The sequence below is a fragment of the Canis lupus genome, chromosome 23, assembly GCF_003254725.2.
Source record: "Canis lupus dingo isolate Sandy chromosome 23, ASM325472v2, whole genome shotgun sequence".
Taxonomy (NCBI): Eukaryota; Metazoa; Chordata; class Mammalia; order Carnivora; family Canidae; genus Canis; species Canis lupus.
Genome location: NC_064265.1, coordinates 49,852,925 through 49,873,233, shown reverse-complemented (window position 1 = coordinate 49,873,233; position 20,309 = coordinate 49,852,925). Strand labels below are relative to the sequence as shown.

The window sequence follows — 20,309 nt, the reverse complement described above, 5'->3', positions numbered from 1 at the left end:
AGCCAAAGATGTTTGTCTATAAACCAGGAGGAAGGTTCTCGCCAAAACCCAACCGTGCTGAGATCGCAATCTCTAGAACTGTGAAAAATAATGAAAATAAAAATAAATGTTTGTTGCTGAAACCACACAGTCTATAGTAATTTTCCATGTCAGCCCAAACTAAGAAATTTAGTAGGGAAACATTATAACTCTAGCATTATACACAGAAAAACTTTATCACTTGGAATAAAATAGAGTGTAAACTCTTGAAAATAAGTGTAATAAGAATGAAGAATATTATTAAATTGCTGCTGGACACTGTTGGTGTGCAAATGTTCTGAACCAGAGTCCTACCTCTTTTTGTTTTTTATTGAGGAAATTAAAAGGTATTAGGTGTTTGAAAATTTTTGGCAAAAACCTGAGACTTTCTTTCTTTTTTTTTTTTTTAAGGTAATCAGAAGAATGGAAAGGAAACGGAAACAGGAATATATTATCTTTACAATGTGAATCAAAGTTATTTAATGCCCTACCTGTGTACCCACTAAAATCATCTCCTTGTCCACTGGTGGTACTGGTACCTACTTTGAGAAACAGGCTCATAATATATTGTCCCAGGTACTAGGTACCTCTGACAGGTGCATATCTAACTCCTCACCTAAATTATAAGCTCTTTGAGGGGAGAGATGGACTATATCTGGTATAAGCTTGTAACCTCCATAAAAACTGGTGTGGTGTTTTGTGCACAATCAACATTCCACAGGTATTAATGGTTTGCTTGCTTGGATTCCCAAAAGCTATCCTTTCAATCTTTCCATTTTCAACCGAGCATTCAAAGCTGAGTCCTGGGCATCCCAGGTGGCTCAGCGGTTTAGCACCGCCTTCAGCCCAGGGCGTGATCCTGGAGTCCTGGGATCGAATCCTGCGTGGGGCCTGCCTCTCCCTCTGCCTGTGTCTCTGCCTCTCTCTCTCTCTCTGTGTCTCTCATGGATAAATAATAAAACCTTAAAAAAAAAAAAAAAAGCTGAGTCTCACGGGAGAAATAAGAGCTTCTAGAGAGAAGGTCAGAAAAGTCAGAAGAACAACAACACTAGGATAGAGTCGAGAAGAAACAGGCGTTTCCAAATAAAGTCAGACCTACTATTCTCCCACTTACGTGAGCCACTAGTTACATCTAACTCTGTGAGCCGTGGAGGTTCCCACCAAGGAAGCAGCAGAGGTGACCTGGAAAAGCAGTCACGGAAAATGAGACCTGAGCCCTCTTCAACATATCATTCTCTATTTCCGCCCTCTGAGGATGGAGCCAGGCCAGGGAGAGGAGAGAGGGATGAGCAAGCCACGATTAGTCGGAAACTGAAGTCTCTTTTCATGAAGTTCTAAAAGCAGCTCACTGTAATAAAAGGTCCCAGTTTGAAGGTGGGAGGTAGAGACTACATATATATATTTTTTAGATTTTTTTTAAGTAATCTCTGCACCCAACATGGGGCCCAACCTTATAACCCCAAGATCAAGAGTCACATGCTCTACTGACTGAGCCAGTGAGGCGCCCCAAGTAGAAACTCCGAGTACAAGGATACCAGTGGCCCCGTTGACTGTCAACGCAAATTAAGGTCGGCTTTCTTTTTTTTTTTTTTTTTTTAAGATTTATTTATTTATTTATTCATGATAGAAAGAGAGAGAGAGAGGCAGAGACACACACAGGCAGAGGGAGAAGCAGGCTCCATGCAGGAAGCCTGACGTGGGACTCAGTCCCGGGACTCCAGGATGGCGCCCTGGGCCAAAGGCACACGCTAAACTGCAGAGCCACCCAGGGATCCCCTAAGGTCGGCTTTCAACTAAATGTCCAAGCCTATAAGAAATGCCCCTGAGCAGCAGGAGGGGCGGTAATGTCTGCTTTGCTCTCCTTCTGTGTCTCAAGAATCCGTTCAGAATCTTTAAGTATATGCAGTCTCCTCCTCCCGCCTGCCCCGGTGACAGGGCCACCCGAGGAGAGAGGGGTTTCTGGTCACCTTCTGCCAATGGGGTGCTGAGATTTAGAAAGTCACAAAGAGAGGTTCACGTAGGTCTGGGTGGCAAGCAGGCTTTACCCACACCTGCTCCGCCTTCATAGGTAACTGTGTGACCTTGGGCAGGCCTTGACCTCTCTGTCCCCTTAGTTTTCTATGGGCTCAGACTTAAGTTATCTCTAAGATTCTTCTAGGTCTGGTGTTCGGTGAGTTTTAAAAACTACTTGGGCTAGACATTCTGCAGAGGCGAGGACCCTTCCTGTTTGACTGGACAGGCTTGGATTCAATGAATTATTAGCTAGTTCTCTGAGACACCAGGCCCCGGGGATTGTCGCTATTATTCTTGGAATATACCGATCACATTTATAGCCTACTTTAAAATTTGTCTTGGCTAAAGAATGACCTGTGAAACACCACATCTTGGATTTATGGGCACATCACAATCACCTAAAAATTGTCTTGGCCTAAAACTGAGACCAGAGCTGGTAGGCCTAGGATTACAAGACTGTATTTCCATGGCTGGAGTGAAGGAGTGCTGGCTCTGCCCAAATGGGTTCGGACAAGGGACACCAGACTGCACATCAGAGCTGTTCATGGGCACTTCGGATCCTGCTCCTGCTCAGGTGTCTGCTCACTGGTGCTCCACAGGCGATGCTGTGACAGGCAAGCACTCACGTGACTGAGACGCCTGCCTTGTCTTACTGGGAGTCCTCAGAGGAGCCTCTCCTCTTGTCATTGCCATCTTCTCTCCACTTTCGCAGGAGCACCTGGGAGCTAGGCGTGCGTAGTGAGGCCGCAGTTAAATATGTGTGTCACATCAACACAACACAATGAAGAAACCATCACCCTGCCCTTGAGTAGCTCCCAGTAGCAGGAGGAGAGAGACCAGTAAAGCTCACAAAGCAGTGCACCCTGAGCTACGGTGAGGGAGGAGACACCAAAACCCAGTCTTGGGTGGAGTAGAGGAAGCAACATCAGCAGTGAAGGAAAGGTGGGTCAGCGGTGAGAGTTCTTCCAGAAGTTTGCAATCAAGCAAGAAGCCTAATCTTCAGTGTCTCTCTGTTCATCATTCATTTGCCCTTTCCTAGAGCCAATCCCCTCACCTTGTTTTAGGCCATAGTTTCCTTGGAATGGAAAACAACAGTTCCAGTAGGATGGGGAAGGGAGCACATGTGACAGCGCAGGGATTACAGCAGGGGACAAATGGAAAGCCCCGTCAAGCCAGCCTCAGCTCTGAAGGCACTGCCTCCCCTCCTCACTTACCTCTTTTCCTTATCCCTGCTGCTTGTATATTATGTTCTTTCGCATTATAACTTCAAACAACCCCTCCTTAATGTACGATCATCATATTGCAAATATATACAGAGGCATATACCTGATAGCCTTGCTTTAGAAAAATGGAGCCTACTTGTAGGTGACCACATCTACAGGGCTCTTCCTTGGCCTGTGAAGAGCTTGTGAGCAGGACTGGCCCTTGGGATTTCACGGGCATCCTGCGTTTATCCCACCACACTGGTCCACATCTACAACCAGAAAGTATCTTTGAGTAGAGTTTTGGCATTTGCAGCCAAAGCTCCCCTCGTCACTTTGGGCGGGAGTATCTTGTTTCTTCTGCAGGAGGTCCCAAAAGATGCCAAAATGTGGCCTTTGGTCTGAGTCTAATGCAAAGGAAATGGCCAATGGGACCCCAAAATACAAAAGTGTGCTCTGTGGCCAGAAATATCTTGAAAGATGGCTATTGGGGGGCACAGAATACCTTGGCAAAGAGTACGTGAGGAGGAAGGAGGGTGCAAGATGGGGCTTTGCTCCTCTATATAGGCTTTGTACTCTCTTTTTAAGTGATGTCAGCCCTGAAAGGTTTGAAATAGGATAGTATCGTGATCACAAGCTGTTGAGTCATGAACATTACAACACCTGTAATGTTTCCAGGATGCTATGAACATGTTCCTCCCCTATCCTGGTCTGCGTTGGCCTGACTTAGAAGAACTTCCATGGAGCGGGGGTGGAATATAGTGGAAAGAACCTGGGTTATAAAATCCGAAAGACTCGGGTTGGAATCCTACCCCTACAGCACGCTAGTGGATTGACCACAGGCACCTCTGAATCCTCTGAATCCCAGTTAGTTGCTCTGGAAAATACGCCTCGCCCTATTACCTCATAAGGTTGTGAAGATCCAAGAAAGCGCTGGTGTTTGGTGTACCTGGCACAGAATAAACGGTTGTTATTATGATACCTGCCATGTTACCGCCCCCGCATGCTGCCGTGGATGCTGTCGTCCGCACAGATAGTGTCCCCTAGGGTTGACCGTGGGCAGAGCTCGACGTGGCTGACCTCGATAGATGGAGCCCGTGTTCAGGGGACTTCGGTGCTAGGGATCGCAGGGCTGCTGGATGATGGGATGGCTTTAAATACAACTTCCTCTTTTCTAAGGAGAAGTGAAGGATCGTTTGATAAAGGTGACTTGTTCTTCATCTGGTAAGAAATCCCTCCGTCACTCCTAAAGCGGTGACTCAGGAAGCAGATGTGAATGTTGCAAAGCCTCCCACACCTGCGTGGTCCCTGCTCCACGTGCTCTGCCGTGGGCTCACCCCCTTTCTGCCACACGTTATCCTTTTGGGGTCTGGACCTTGTCAGAGACCAGGCCAGGAGCCTGGGACCCGGCTCTACAACTGCAGCCATAAAAGCAAGGCCTAAGAAGGTACAGGTCCCGTTTTGTGGTACGATGCCCCGCTGTGAGGTCACTGGGATCATCCCATCCGAACCAAGCTACCTCTCCATCATCCTCTCTGGGGGCGCTTAACAAAAATCTAAAAACATCTAGGATTCTAACTAGAGCTCTAAGAAGTCTTAGAAATCAGCTGCTTCAAGTCTCTTGTTTTGCAAACAAGGAAAGAAACATCCACATAAATTGGGCAACATTTGGAATCAGTTATCGTAAGAACTGGAATGAAGCGCAAGTTTCCAGAAGCCTGGGCCTGGAGGTCGGACAGATGGGTTTAAATCTTTGCCCGACAATATACTACTGTGTGATGTGACTGTCTCTGGAGTTTTTAGTCTCTTCTTCAGAAAAATGGGGAAAACAATACCACCCCTGCAGAGATAAGCAAGCTAAATCAGTTTATATATTTTAAATCCCTAACTAGACCACACTGCCTCTCGAAATGTCACTTCACCATGTAATAATTGTAAATGTTTAATGATTGACCAAAGTTTCAAGGCAATATAGTTGAAAAAGATGGTCCACCGAGAAGCTCTCAGAGTGTTTCTGCTGCGGAAGACAAATGAATAAGCTTCACTTTGCTTACTTTATTTGTGATAGAATGTTCTGTCTGCTGGGAAATTTATAAAACCTAGAGTACAACTGTCCCATCAACATTTTGAAAAATTGTGTACTGTGTGGTAGGTTTGCTTTCCTAAAATCCCTAAGGATTATTCCAACATAAACTTCAAGGCGAAGCAGTTTCAGCATTTTCCCAGATTCAAAGGCTCGTTCAAATCAAGTAACAAATGAATCTTTTAGAGGTCACCTTTCTAGCAATCCTGCTAGATAGAACACACCAAGAATAAACAAATAAGACATCACAAAGCCCATGTCCCAAACCTCCTGGGAGAATGTCTCAATTCATAAACCATTTACTCTTCCTTGGTCGTAATTCAAGCAAGACAGAGCTCCTTACCTCCCACTCCCCAGCAGAGGAAAGGTAGCAAATTGGATGAAAAAGCGATTAGAGGCAGGCAAACTGGCAGCAATGAGAAAAATTTACAGCCAGGTGAGGATACGGGAAAAGCAACAGAGGGGGGAAATACAGAAGACAAAACTTAAAAATAAAATGGCAAAATGAAGCCTCTAATTTTCAAGGCAGAGAGTTCTAGATTCCTTAATAGTCCCTGAGGACATTTTAACATAGCACACAAGCTGACATTTATTAAGATAAACTGGAGTTGTCAAGTTGTTTCTTCAGGTTGAAAAAGTTAAAATAAAGCCTTGACACTTAAATTAGAAAGTTTCAGATACCGGGAAAATCGCTTGAGTGAACATTTCCATTCTCTGACAATGTCAGATGAACAAGGCCTACCTGTGACTAACTTCCACGCGCAGAAACACTGTCTTGCCCGTTCTCCCAGACTTTTTTTTCCCCATCACTAGCAACTCAGTGGTTTAGCTGATTTCTAGCCTACGAACAGGTCAACTTTGTTCACGAGCTGCAGATCGCGCATCCCTTCCCACCTGCCTCCCCTGCCGGCTCCTGGTCCCACGAGCTCCAGCACACCCTTGTAAAAGTCCTTGAAATGGTGCATTTGGGGTTTATTTTTTCCTGACATTTCTCTCCCTTGTCTCCTCACCTCCTGGCAGAACTAATCACTCCTTTATTTCCGTAGCACTTCATTCCCACTCCTCAGATCACACCAATAAAACTGTATTGTCTTGTCTTCCGAGGACTCAAGATTATTCAGGTAAGGACCCCATCCTATGTACCCCCCAGATCCCTGGAATTGAACGTAATAGACAACCAAACCCCTTGAACGAATTTCTGTTTAATTTTCTAGTTTGACTATTGGAAATTCTTTCAATATTACATATAAGGTTATAAAAGAGTATCCTTGAATTCTGAATGTTGACTTTGTTGGAAATTCACTTAACTGAAAAGACTTTAAAAATACATTTCAACTTGGTACTTCTTTGCCATTTCTTTTGGATAAATGACCATCTGGAACCTAAAGTATTATAAACAGATTTAGGCATTTACTATTTTGTTCAACAAGCAACTGGTGTTTGGATAGTCACATTGTTCCAATTACTAAGCCTGGAGATAGAAAGAGCTGATCTTTCCTCATGCACCGCACTTACAGAATTGTTTATCCTGACTATCACCTCCTCTGTCCCAGAGGTAATGAAATAAGTCAACAGCCCTTGTGGACAGCTTGTTTCCTCCCTAATCATTGCCATAATCAAATTCAGTATGAAGATTAAGCTACAGAATACACTTTGGGCTCTGACTTTTTTTTTTTTAAGTGAACTTAAATGGGAGATATTTGTAAAAAAAAAAAAAAAAAAAAAAAAAAAAAGTATCCTGAGTACAAACCCATATTCCCTTAGCCAATGTTTCCTCCAATTCCTCATCAACCCACACAAACACGGACATGCATCTTGTTCGAGGCTCTTGTCAAGCCAAGGAAGGAACGCCACAAGCCATAAATGATAAGCCATTTTATGTAATCATATTACATTCAAAAGCACGTGGTATCCTGCTGCTGGGAACAGAGGGCCTGGTTTGTCTGTCGTCAAGACTCCTGTGGGTGCCTCATAGAAAAGTAGGAGTGATAATTACACTGTTTGGATGAACGTCCTGTCACAGGAGCTCTTCTTGTAAACACACACCTGACCAGCTCTGAAATCACAGACCGAGTGAGCGAGCTCCCTGGTCTCCCGGCAGGTGCTCCTGGACTCAGGTTCCCATGCACCTGCTCCTGCCACCATCAACAGGTTTCCGAGGGGTGGCTGCCTTCTCCATAAAACAGCAAAGTAAGCTCCAAGGAGAGAAGCCCAAAGAGATGCACAGGCCGGGGGGCTCGGCCACGCTGAGGGTGAAGCACTGCCTTCCCCTGCCGGTTGCAGGCACCGACTGGGCCTCAGCACCTCCCCTGCGGCCCAGGGTCCCTTGCCTGCTTCTCCCTTGGGGGGCCACGTGGGGACTACATTTCCCAGCCTCCCTTGTGGTTCAGAAGGGTCACGTGACAGTCACTGCTGCCTACAGGTGGCACTTAAGAGGCCTGGCCCGCAGAGGAGCCTTCGCACGAGCCTCGCGCTCTTCTGTCCACAGAGTCGGTGTCAGTTCTCAGCCTCTGCCCAGCTTAGAAAACAAAAGTGAAGATGACAGAATGTCCATCAGCCTGGATCTCACTGGGCCACAACTTCCTACTCCTGACTGGACTCCCATGAGTAAGAAATAAACGCTCTTGGGTCACGTCCCTGAAGTTTCAGGACTTAGCGGCAAGGATGACCTTTAATAAAATCAATGGACTTTATTCAGCGAAGGGCATTGCCTCACAGCCTAACCATAATAAACGTTCCGGAGCTCTTCGGGATTGGGAGCCACAATCCGGTATCTGGTCTGGAGCCCGGTTTAATTTCCTGGTGGCTGAAGAAATATTTGGCAAGCTTCTGTCTGCAGTTGGGTTGCAATGTGTGCACCAGTGCACGCAAAACTCCCAATTTCTCTTGCCTTGGAATGGAGATTTTTCTCCCAAACAGGAAGACACACTTGATGACATTCCGTGTAGCTTGATAGGCTATTGGGGGAAGGCAACATGGCTTGGATTGTCATCTCCAGACAGATGTGAGCATGTGCTTCTCAAAACTACACTGCATCCTCCTCCCACAAAGCCAAAGTGAGGGACACAGCAGTGAATTAGCATGTGCCATTTAGTGACAACTACAAGCTAAAATTGGAAAGGCCAAGGAAGCCGTTGCTGTCGAACATCTACGTCCTCTCCCAGCTCCCGTGAGAGGGAGATGGCCAAGACTAGAGGATGCCACATGGGGGCTTCCAGAGCCTCTGTTCTTACAAAGCTCTTTTGATAGAAATAACTTCCAGGGAGAGAAGCCTGAATAAATGTTGAAATTCACAGTCCACTCTATCATGCAGCCCTTTGTTTTCCCTTTGAGTGACTTTTCCCCATCCAAGCTTCTCCTAGATATATGCAGGGCCAAACTCAAAGACCTCAAAAAGGGAGGGAAAGCTGAGATTCCCAGATCCTGCTGCATCAGGGATACTGTGATGGAAAGTGCAAGGTGAAATTCCTTAAGTGACATCTCGGTCACAATCTATAATCAATCCAAACCAGGGAAAGAGAGTGTTTTACAGGATTAAGAGGTGACATCTGCAGCCCAACCACTCAAGTTCAAGTACTGGCTGTATCACTTCCTTGCATCTGACCTAGGGCAGGATCTTTTGTCAGCCTGGGCTCTCTCCCATGAAGTAGAGCTAGCAAAAATAGCCACCTCACAAGACCATTGGTAGGGATTAAGATGAATAGTCTAAGGACAGTGTTCAGTAGATAATAAGGACTCAGTAAACACTTGCCAATACTAGGAGATAAGGCAGGTGTCCAGGTCCTTGTCAATGTACCCATTGAACCTTGGTCAGGGTCTGGGAAAGATGTACAGCTGTGTTTACCCCAATGTTTGCTGGAAAAGCAGATGAGAGGAAATCAATCTCTCAAGCCATGCCCTAGACTGAATTAGACCCAATGTGTCAGAAAGAAGATAATAAATAATACTATAGCAAATATACCATTTTCACATGTATACTTTTATCTCATCTTTAACATCCTAGCAGATAATGCAGATGCTTTTATTTCCACCACATAGATGGAGAAATTAAAACTCAGGGGAGACGTGATTTGCTGAAATTCACACAACTGGCCCCACAACACGGCCAAAATTTAAGCCTGGGCCTCTCTGTCCTGGAGACAAGGAGCCAATCCACTGTGCTTGGAGAGGAGACATGTCAGACAGACATTTATTCTTGGTTAATCCGAAAGGATTTCACAGGAGAGCATAAATGAAAATCTTAGAAGAATGGAGTTCTACATGAAGCAAGGAGGAAAGCAGGATATCAAGATCATTCTCTTAGGGCTGGCGAATTTTCCCAGGCTAGGATGCTCACAGAAGGAATGCAGCCTGAAGAGGAGTGTGGGAGCAAAATAACAGATGAAGGCTAGTGGCCTTCAAAGGGGGGAATGGTAATAATAGCATTTGCTGCAGGACCCCTTCTGCGCTCACCCCTGTGCTGAAACTTTTATAGACATTCTCCCACTTAATCCTCCCAACTCTGTGAATGCGTAGTATTGTCATTCCCATTTACAAGAGAGGAGACTGAGGTCGAGGTCACTTAGGTAGTGTGTGGTGGAATCAGGATTCAGACCGAGGCTGGCCTGACAGGGGAGCTTATATCAGCCTGCCCCTGAGGCTCACAGAGAAGGCAGGGTACACAATGTCTCTCATGTGCAATAAACTGCAGGACAAATATAAAAAAAAATAAGTGAAGCTATATAGTATAAAATTAAGCTGCATAAAATGAAATTAAGCTGTAAAAAATGAAATTAAGCTGTAGAACTAAGGCTAAATTTTCAAATCACACCATGATGTTACCCCAACCCATGAGAAGCAGAATCGTCAGTACATAGAGGAAGAACTAGAAGGGCTGACCTTAGGCAAGGAGGAGAACAGCAATGGCTCCAACAGGTAACCTGGAATACATGTGAGCATATCCAGCAAAGAGACCGTCCAGGGAAGATTTTATCTCCTTCATGAGAAAGGAAGGAAAAATAATCAACAATAGATAGCAAGGGAATAAGCAGAGCCATCCTTTTCCTCACTGAGGATCCATGGGGCTTTTGTATGAATTCATTGGGATGAATATGAGAAGCCCCAGATGGAAGATGTGATGTGTCATAGGCACTGGGTACATGTGAAGCACATGAAATAAATACTCCTTTGTGTCCCACCTTCAAAGTCCTTGTCAGATCTGAGCTCCACCTCTACTCATGTTCAGTGAAAATTTTCCTTTACGTTGACTCGTCTATTTTAAAACCTAGCCTTGTCTTCTGCCATAATAGCCATGAGTTCATAGGTATGAGGTGTGACACATTTCTTCTCAATATTCATGAAAAAAAAAAACACATCAGCACAGAAGATGGTATATATGAAAACACTTCATTAACAAGGGACATTACAAACTGTAAGTGTTTGTATGATTCTGTCTCTTTCTATTAAAAAAATGTTAGAGGCATCTGGGGGGCTCAGTGGTTGAACATCTGCTTGTGGCTCAGGTCGTGACCCCGGGGTCCTGGGATGGAGTCCTGCATCGGACTCCCTGCATGGAGCCTGCTTCTCCCTCTGCCTGTGTCTCTGCCTCTCTCTCTGTGTCTCTCATGAATAAATATATAAAGCAAAAGAAAGAAAAGAAAAGAAAAGAAAAGAAAAGAAAAGAAAAGAAAAAGAAAAGAAAAGAAAAGAAAAGAAAAGAAAAAAGAAAAGAAAAGAAAAGAAAAAAAAAGAAAAAAGAGAGAAAGAAGAAAAGAGGAAAAGAAGGAAAGGGAAGGGAAGGGAAGGGAAGGGAAGGGAAGGGAAGGGAAGGGAAGGGAAGGGAAGGGAAGGGAAGGGAAGGGAAGAAAATTTTAGCGGTGCATGGCTGGCCCAGTTGGTCGGGCATGCAATTCTTGATCTCAAGGTTGTGAGTTCGAGCCCCATGTCAGGTATAAAGATTACTTAAATATAAAATATTTTTTTAAAAAAGAAAACTGAGTGAAATAAGTCAATCAGAGAAGGACAAACATTATATGTTCTCATTCATTTGGGGAATATAAATAATAGTGAAAGGGAATATAAGGGAAGGGAGAAGAAATGGGTACGAAATATCAGAAAGGGAGACAGAACATAAAGACTCCTAACTCTGGGAAACGAACTAAGGGTGGTAGAAGGGGAGGAGGGCAGGGGGTGGGGGTGAATGGGTGACGGGCACGAGGAGGGAACTTGACGGGATGAGCACTGGATATTATTCTGTATGTTGGCAAATTGAACACCAATAAAAAATAAATTTAGTATAAAAAATAAAATTAAAAAAATTTTAAAAAATAAAGTTCGTGTCAAATAATTCCAAATAAATAAATAAAAGAAAACTTTTAAAAATTAAACTTATCTAGCAATGGTCAATCAATCACTAAAATAATTCACTTTAAAATTTGGAGAATGTTCTGCTACAACTTCAGAACGAAGCATCAACATGTTTCCTTTTCCCTGCAGAGATAATACAACTGCACAATTTCTATGCAGGTCGTTGAGCAGGAAATCAAACTTTATCCCCAAATTCTGGATTGTGATATCATTAAATCATGTAGGCTCAGAGCTGAAAAGAGCCTGAGATGTCAACTTGTCTAGTCCTCTCGTATTACAGAGGAGACATTGAGTGCTGGAGAATTTTAAAACCGTACTATGGTCACAAGGCAAAATGGGATTCAAACCAGAGGTGCGAGCCCCTCAGCCAGTGCCCCTGTCGTTCCATGAACCCGCCCCCAGGAATGGCAGAGGAACCAGAGCTGCTGTGCTGTCCTCAATCCACCGACATCCAGTTAGAAAAGAACCTTGTGGGCAGATTAGAAGACCAAGACATAGACATTGCCTTCAGGGTGTCCACAGTCCAGAATGACCTGGACACACATAAACATGACCCAACTAACAGGAATATAAAACTGAGAAACTGCCTGGGTTTTCCTAAGATGACCTGAAAGGTAGTCACAGGGATGCAGACTGAAGCAAGCCCCTATGTAGTTGGTTACTACTGTGGAGGTCGATGTGCCCGCCCAGGGGTGTCTACTTCCAGCTCACCACCCTGGGGGCACAGCAGCACAGGGCATTGGTGGCCTCCTGGCCCTAACATCAAAGGACATCAACCTCACCTTTAGAAACCATGACAATCCCACCCTTCCCCTAGGGCTGCTGCTAATTTTTTTAAAAATATTTTATTTATTTATTTATTTATTCATTCATTCATTCATTCATTCATTCATTCATTCATTCATGAGAGAGACAGAGAGGCAGAGACACAGGCAGAGGGAGAAGCAGGCTCCATGCAGGGAGCCTGACATGGGACTCGATCCCAGGTCTCCAGGATCATGCCCTGGGCTGACGGTGGTGCTAAACCGCCGAGCCACCCGGGCTGCCAACTTCCTCTAATTAATCTAACGCCTGTCCTATTGAGGCGCACCCTCTCACTCATCCAGTCATTCAATAGTCTGAGATTTGCACCAACATACAAAGCAACAGAACAAAGAGCTTGGAAGCAATCTTTCTAGCTCATTGTCTGAAATCATAGTTCAGCCATACAAAAACATCTTCACGTTCTAACATCTCTGGAAAGTTCGATCTAGGTGACCACTCACATAAACATTCTAAGATTTATAACCTTAAAGAAAACATGTTGCTCGAAGAAATACATATCACCTTTTAGAAAAGAGTGTTTTCTTTAATAACAAAAGAATCTAATCAATGGTATTTTCTGAAAAAAAAAAAAATACTGGTTTAAAAATTTAGTTATTCCTGAGACGCCTGGATGGCACAGTCAGTTACGTGTCTGACTCTCGGTTTCGGCTCAGGTCATGATCTCAGGGTTGTGAGATCGAGCCCTGCATTGGGCTGCACGCTCAGCAGGGAGTCTGCTTGAGGTTCTCTCTCCTCCTCTGCCCCTCCCCCATGCTCACTCTCTCGCTCTCAAATAATGTTTAAGATTTTTTAGTAAAAAAAAAAAAAAAAAGATTTTTTAGTTATCCCATTATAGCTGATTTCCATCTCTCTCTGTTCCTGATACCATTAACTGATGCTGTCCACTATGTTCTAGGTCGGTAGAGGAGGAGGAAAGGGTAAAAGGGACCCAAAGCGATTGAGTGTCAGTATTTACCAGGTGTTTTACATAATTTCATGGAACCCTCACAACAGTCTCCTCAGCCAGGTATTCTTATACCCATGTGTGGAATCAGAGTTACTACACTCCAGGAAAGGGGGCATCTCTAATAATAGGCCCAGTAATAATCTCATGATAAAAACAAGGGCATGGAGCATGTGCCAGCAACTCTGTTAAGGACTTTCATATAACAGCGCACCTACTATGTGCCAGACCCCATGTGCTTTCCTTATTTGAGTCATTTTACCCCCTCTGTAGCATTGGTATTCTCATTATCCACCTTGAACAGCTGAAGAAACTAAGTCACACAGGCAGTCAGTGGCAGAGCCAGTGATTGAACCTGGTTCCTAGATGATGGCTTTAATCCCCAAGCCAACTTCCTCTGTTAAGCGGGGGCCCTGCCCAGAGCCTCTGGTTGATAGGTGACCCTGCTGGAATGCAGCCGGCACACCACAGGACGCCAGAGGCGTGTTCTTCATCATCAGGCCATCAGCACTTCCCTTTGCCAAACCTAACACCTGCATTTAGTGCCCTTGACTCTCTCCTCTTCCTCTTTGAGGACCTGGCTTCATTACTTGCACTACACACTTTCTTTCTCCACTGGACTCTTCCCCTCTGCAAAAAAAAAAAAAAAGAAAAAAAAATTCTGCAGATTGGCTTTCTCCAGAAACTTCTCCCTGGACCTTGCTTCAGACTTCAACAATCATCCTCTCTTTTCTCCATTGCCTCTTCTTGAGAGCAGCCTACACACACTGCTTCTCCTCTATGCCTAAGCTCTGCCTGACTCTCAAGTCTCTGAAAATGGTCTCCGATCCTTCCATTCTCTTGGCCACACTCCCAGCGCCAGCCTGCAAGGATCTTTTGGGGACACTTGTGGGAATCTCATGAATAGAAGCAGCTCTCCATTTCCCTCTCATGCTTTCATACTTCTGTGCCCTTGCTCACGCTCTTCCCTCCACATGAATCGCCTTCCCTAGCCCTGACCTCTTCTTGGTCAAGACCTGCTCACCTTCCAGGTCCAGATCTAAACACTTCAGCTGGAAGCACTCCCTCCTCCTTCCTCTGAGCTTTATGACTTTTTTTTTTAAAAGATTTTACTTATTCATGAAAGATACAGAGTGGCAGAGACTCAGACAGAGGGAGAAGCAGGCTCCATGCAGGGAGCCTGACGCGGGACTCGATCCCGGGACTCCAGGATCATGCCCTGGACCAAAGGCAGACGCCCAACCACTGAGCCACCCAGGCGTCCCTTTATGACTTTTTTATAGCACTTTTTGTTTAAGTACAAGTCTTAGCTCCCCTAAACTGTACCCTGTATAGCCCAGGGGAGAGAGTCCTGTGAGGGTAAGAATCCTGTGAGGACCAGTAGTCCTAATTCATCTTTGTGTCAGCCACGGGGCCTTGCACAAAGAGGATGCTCCATCAGTGGTTGTTGAATGTTCATTCACTGATCTCAGGCTTGATTCCTAACTCCAGATCTCACTGCACAAACTCAAGTCAAGAGGTTGCTTAGCTCACGGATCACCTGCTGCCCTGTTGGCAGGAACTGAATCCACCAAAGCTCATAGAACCACATTTGATCCTCTAGAAGTGGGCCGAAGGAAATGATTTCTAGGAAGTCAAGGAGTTTTGACAGCAGAAAGAGGAAACATTAGAAATGTGGCTCAGTGTAACTCTCTGCTTAAGAAGAAACATTTATGAAGCTGGTAGATATCACTATTAAAATGCTCTAGCTAAATGTTCATTCGTGTGTTGACTTGCCCCACTAAATGTTCCCAGTCATTTCAATTTAATAGGTTCAGTCAGCTATGGTTTGGAATGTTAATATTGTATTAAAAAGTATTTAAAAGCTCTTTGTATTCTATCCCTAAGTCACTTTTCCCCAGGAGGATGGTGACTGTATGAATCCTCAAAAAGCCTCTATTAAGAGCACACGGTGGTATCTCATAAATATTAATTGAGCACTACAGGATCCTCAGCTGTCAGGTGCTAGGTGAAGTGCACACTTTTGCCAGGTATTTAAGAGTCACCCCATCCTTAATTACCTTCATAAGCTTTCGATACACCATGTACTATATGGGGTCACATCCCAACCCTTATTTTAGAGAATCAAAAACAAAATGCATCACTCTTACAGTATCTCATTTAATTTTTACCAGAGTTCTTTATAATGCTATTAGTCCTCTTTTGTGGTCAAAGAAATTGAGACTTAAAAACGTTAATTAACTCACCCAACAATTTGTTTAACTGTAAAACTCAATGCTATATGATGAGCATTAAAGAATGTACTTGTCATGATGAGCCCTGAGTAATGTATAGAATTGTTGAATCTCTGTATCATACACCTGAAACAAATATAATTCTGTATGTTAACTATACTAGAATTTTAAAGACTTATAAAAACCCTCAATGCTATGGATTCCATATAAACACTATGTATATAGAGAAAGCAATGAGATAGGTATCCTCAAATATTGCCAGCGGGAGATCACACAGAGAAAATATTTCCAGAAAGCAGTTGCACAGTATACATTAAGAATGAATATGCATGCGTGTGCATATATGTGTATGTAACATTATCTATATAATAACCACCCACTAACTACACTTCTAGGAATAGAGCCTAAGAAAATAAACAGAGATGATTTTTTAAAATCTGATATAAAGATATTTATTATCATATCATTTTTAATAATGACAAGTAGGAAGCAAAATAAGAATAGCTAAGCAATAATAGAATAAGATGCAGTCCTTAGAAAGAAATTTTTATGTTGTCTTTAAGATAATAAAAAGGACCGGCATAATGTAAAATGAAAAAAAAGGTAGAAAACAGAATATATATGTAGGATTCCAATTCAAAAGGCTAGAGAAAAGCACAACGATTATTAGCAGTAGTTGCCTTTCTTCTTTACATGTTTTTGTTTTCAAATTTTTCTACCAAATTTAGGGAAAAACCCTGTTACTTAACAACAAATAAATTGTTAAAAAATCATTTCCATGGTTATGCAGGAACTTAAAGCCAACTTTTTGCCTCCAATCTCAGGACTCTGGCGCCTGCACCACTCTCTCTCTCACTATGCGGAGGAATGAACCATCGCATAAAATACACCAGTATCACAGGGTGAGCAGTCAACTCTGCAAAAGGGCCAATCAATATGAAGCAAATTATATCAGATTGTTTTATATGTAGTCCTATGTAGACACGGCCCCAGAAAGGGGGTCAGAACCATGTCCCACAAAACTAAAGTGCTTTCTCTGCACCGCTTCCTGCAATTTTATTTCTTAAATATACTAGGACTGCTGGACCCCTCTCAATCTCTAATGCTTTCTTCCAATCACTTAATAATACCCTTTTTTTCAAATATAGGTTATCACTGAATCTGAGGCTAAGACAATCCTCAAATCCCTCATGAACTAGAATTAACCTGCTGTAAAATATTTTCATTCCATCCTCTCAGAAAGAGAAATGGAATTAGAACCCTCTAGCACTTCCCTATTGATGGCCATTAACCAACAACCCATAAAATTCTCGCCCATAGCAAATGTGCAATGTCTTCAAGGGCTCCTCGATGCGTTTCATTTTCTGTCCTGTAAGTACGACTTCACAGATGAATACATTTGTTCTTATTTTGATCATATTCGTATTCTACATACAGGTCTCTAGTGAAATTATCACTCTTGAGCTATGCTTTTTATTTATAAATGAAAGAAAAGCAGGTGGCTTGGGGGAGTGTATGTTCTACTACTTACAGTTTGAGAGGATTACACCATCGGTCATCCTCCCAGTGATCTCAAGGACTCAACTGAGCTTGACGTAGTTCCAACAGTAGAGTATATAAAGGAAATGAGCTGACAATGAGAAAAACTATCTTTTTTCTGAGATATACACATATAGAGCTCTGAAGAAGATCTATTTTCTAAAAGGTCTTAGTTCCAACTGCGCACACTAGTTCCCTCCTAGAAACAATCATGTTGCAAAAATAAAGGGGGAGGAGACATTTTTGGGTTTTGATGATGTAAGATAAACATGATTTTCACAGTTCTTTAACCTCTCACTATGCAAAGGACACCCAAAGTTACTGCAAATCAACGGTTAATAACACTGCCCCACAGATTACCATGGAAACCATTAATTCTGGGTCATCTCTTCTGACTATAGGACAAATTGTTATTGTTTGACTAAAGCAAAAAAAGAAAAAAAGTAGATATTTGTTTCTTCCCAAAAGTTGCTGGGCTAAACCTGGTTACCTTAATTAATATTCCCCTCTGGCCTGATAAATGTTACTTCATCATCAGATAATAGAGTAGGAGCTTTATGATCATAAAATAGAGCATAAAACAGGATCATAAAAATTCCTGTGTAACACTCCTATAAGGAAAGCTTCTGATATAGAGAAAGTAAAAGAATTCATCACGGAAGGCAATCATTATCGGGGCTCTCCTTTGCCACTTAACTCTCTTTCCGGAAGCTCATTGGTGATAGCTTGAAGATGTATAGATACGAAGTATGTTCCCAACACAGACAGGTCATTCAAGCTTTTACTGACTTGAGATCATCCTCCTTGGGTCCTTTCTCCACGTACCCCAAATGTAGGCACGACTGCGTACAAGAGCTTCAGACAAATCACTCTGGCCATAAATAGTAAATGTATTTCACAGAACATTTCTAGAAACCTTATCTTGTTCTACTTTTTAAATGTTGATTTTTTTTTAAATAGCGGCTTAGATTTGGAAATATCTATTTTATTCCTGCCTTGAAAATGGAATGGAAAAAGGGAAGTGCAGGCAATTTTGAGGTCTGTAGCTCAACAAGTTTTTAGTCTACAGGCATCAATGGCTAAATAAATTGACTCAATTGCTAAGTTAATTTTTCTATGATATCCTTTTGGAATTAGAAATATAAAAATGGGGGATGCCTGGGTGATCCCAGGGTCCTGGGATCAAGTCCCTGCATGGAGCCTGCTTCTTCCTCTGCCTGTGTCTCTGCTTCTCTCTCTCTCTCTGTGTCTCTCATGAATAAATAAATAAAATCTTAAAAAGAAAAAAGAAAGAAATATAAAAATGGGGACAGCATGAGTGCACTGGGATGCTCTGATAAATATAATGCATTCAGGGATTCTAGGCTACCCCCCAGTCTCTACAAAAGAAGTGTTCTATATGTTGGCCATTTTGTTGCAACTGTTTTTTATTTCTAGTTAATTTTTATTGCCATTTAATGGCAATAGTTATCGTAGGCTTTATTTTCACAGTAATTTTCCTTGCAAAATTATCTTTGATTCCTAAGAGATTTTTTAATAATTATAGGAAATAAGCACTCTTAAAGTTTCAGACTCCGAGCACCGCTGCTCAGTACATTTTGCCTTACGACATTGAGATTTGTGAAATATTCCTGCTCTGCATTATTTGAAGCCGAGGCTGAGAAAAGAACAGAAATGAAATCTATAGAGATCTGTCTCACAGTCACCTATCTTCTTTTTCATGTGACATTTTCCCCTGATGTTGTCTTCCTTGCTCAGACAAGGGGCTCGCACCCGCTATGGGTGGTCCATTCGGTCCACCCTGCATGCCCCTGGCCAGACCAAGCTCCCATCCTGCAAATTCACACCACTCACTCACCTGTACACTCTTCACACGGGCTGAGCTCGGGTCCCTCCTCCGCCCCCACATCCTCAAGGTAGAGGGAGGCAAAAAAAGAGCGCAAAGTCGGTTCTGTTGCTGTTTGGGAAAGGGCTCCCTTTCCTGCAGTCCTTGAACTCCTCTGCTTCGCACTCAAGACAAATCCGAATGCCATCCTCCTCCCAGGCCTCCCCTGCCTCCTCACCTGGAGGTGTATTCTCTGAATGACAATCCCCGGAGCCTTATTTGCCATTTTCATCAAGTTCCTGCTCTTTGGGGTTAGACTTTCCGAAGTGTTGTTCCTAACCCGATCAGAGCCCTTAAGGTCTCCAGCAAAATGGGGGGGAAGGGCCCAAGCCCCCCCTGAGGAGCGGGGCCTCAGCCGGGGGGTGGGGGGCCTTACCTGTGGGGCATGCCCGTGGTGCAGGCGGTCGTGTGCTCGCTGGACAGCTCCTGGAGCCTCAGGTACCAGCTCAGCTCCACGTCGCGCCCCAGAGCCACGGGCCGCACCCTGAGCCGGGCCGGCCCCGACGGGCTGAGGCTGCCGTCCTTCCCACCTTCTGAGGCTTTCTTGGGAGATCTGTCTTTGCCCCCGACGGAAAGCCCAGATTGCTTCCGTAGCCTGGTGCTGTCCTCTGCGATCTGGTTCCCCGCCGCCCCGCTCCGGGCCGCCAGCATCCTGAGCTCCGCTAGCAGCCCAGACTCCAAGTCACCGGCATCAGAGTAATTTGAATTGATTTTTCTGCTTCTGTCGCCCTGTCTTCCCTGTCCTCCCCCATCCCCTTAACTTTATCCTGCTGCCGAGCTGTAATTGAGCCAGGTCCCTGGCTGGGCATGAAAGGCTATCTCTCCAGCTTCCCTGAGGAAGAGCTGACGGGCGCTACCTGTGATATCCTTGCACACGGAAATTAAAACAAAAACAAAAACAAAACCCAACCCCTAATGGTTTTGTGATGCTGAAGCTGTGCGGTGCTAGTTCTTCTTCAACGCTTGGACTTAATTCATTTCAAAAAAATGTCTGAACCTTAGATCATTAAGGTCAGCAAATTATTTTTGGCCATCATGTTAGAGTTATATTTTTAAAAAGGACATCTAGAGGCTCATTAGCCATTCTTAATTAGAATCCCTTCAGAGTTTTCACAGCTTTAATGTGAATTTCCTCAAATAAGTTTAACGATATCAATGCAGGGGGAAGATCATTCCTTTAGTGTAAGCCTTAAAATAATGTTTAACTTACTTCATAATCCTT

The 20,309-nt window shown here is 43.7% G+C and overlaps 1 protein-coding gene across 1 annotated transcript in view; it reads right to left on the bottom strand.

Moving 5' to 3' along the window:
* KCNAB1 (potassium voltage-gated channel subfamily A regulatory beta subunit 1) overlaps positions 1-19,753 on the bottom strand; it is a 359,570-nt gene extending 339,817 nt beyond the window's left edge. The window contains exon 1 of the mRNA XM_025436028.3: positions 19,464-19,753. Within this exon, the coding sequence (XP_025291813.1) occupies positions 19,464-19,738 (275 nt within the window). The 5' untranslated portion in view covers positions 19,739-19,753. The remainder of the gene's footprint in view (positions 1-19,463) is intronic.
* Between the last annotated feature and the right edge of the window lie 556 nt (positions 19,754-20,309).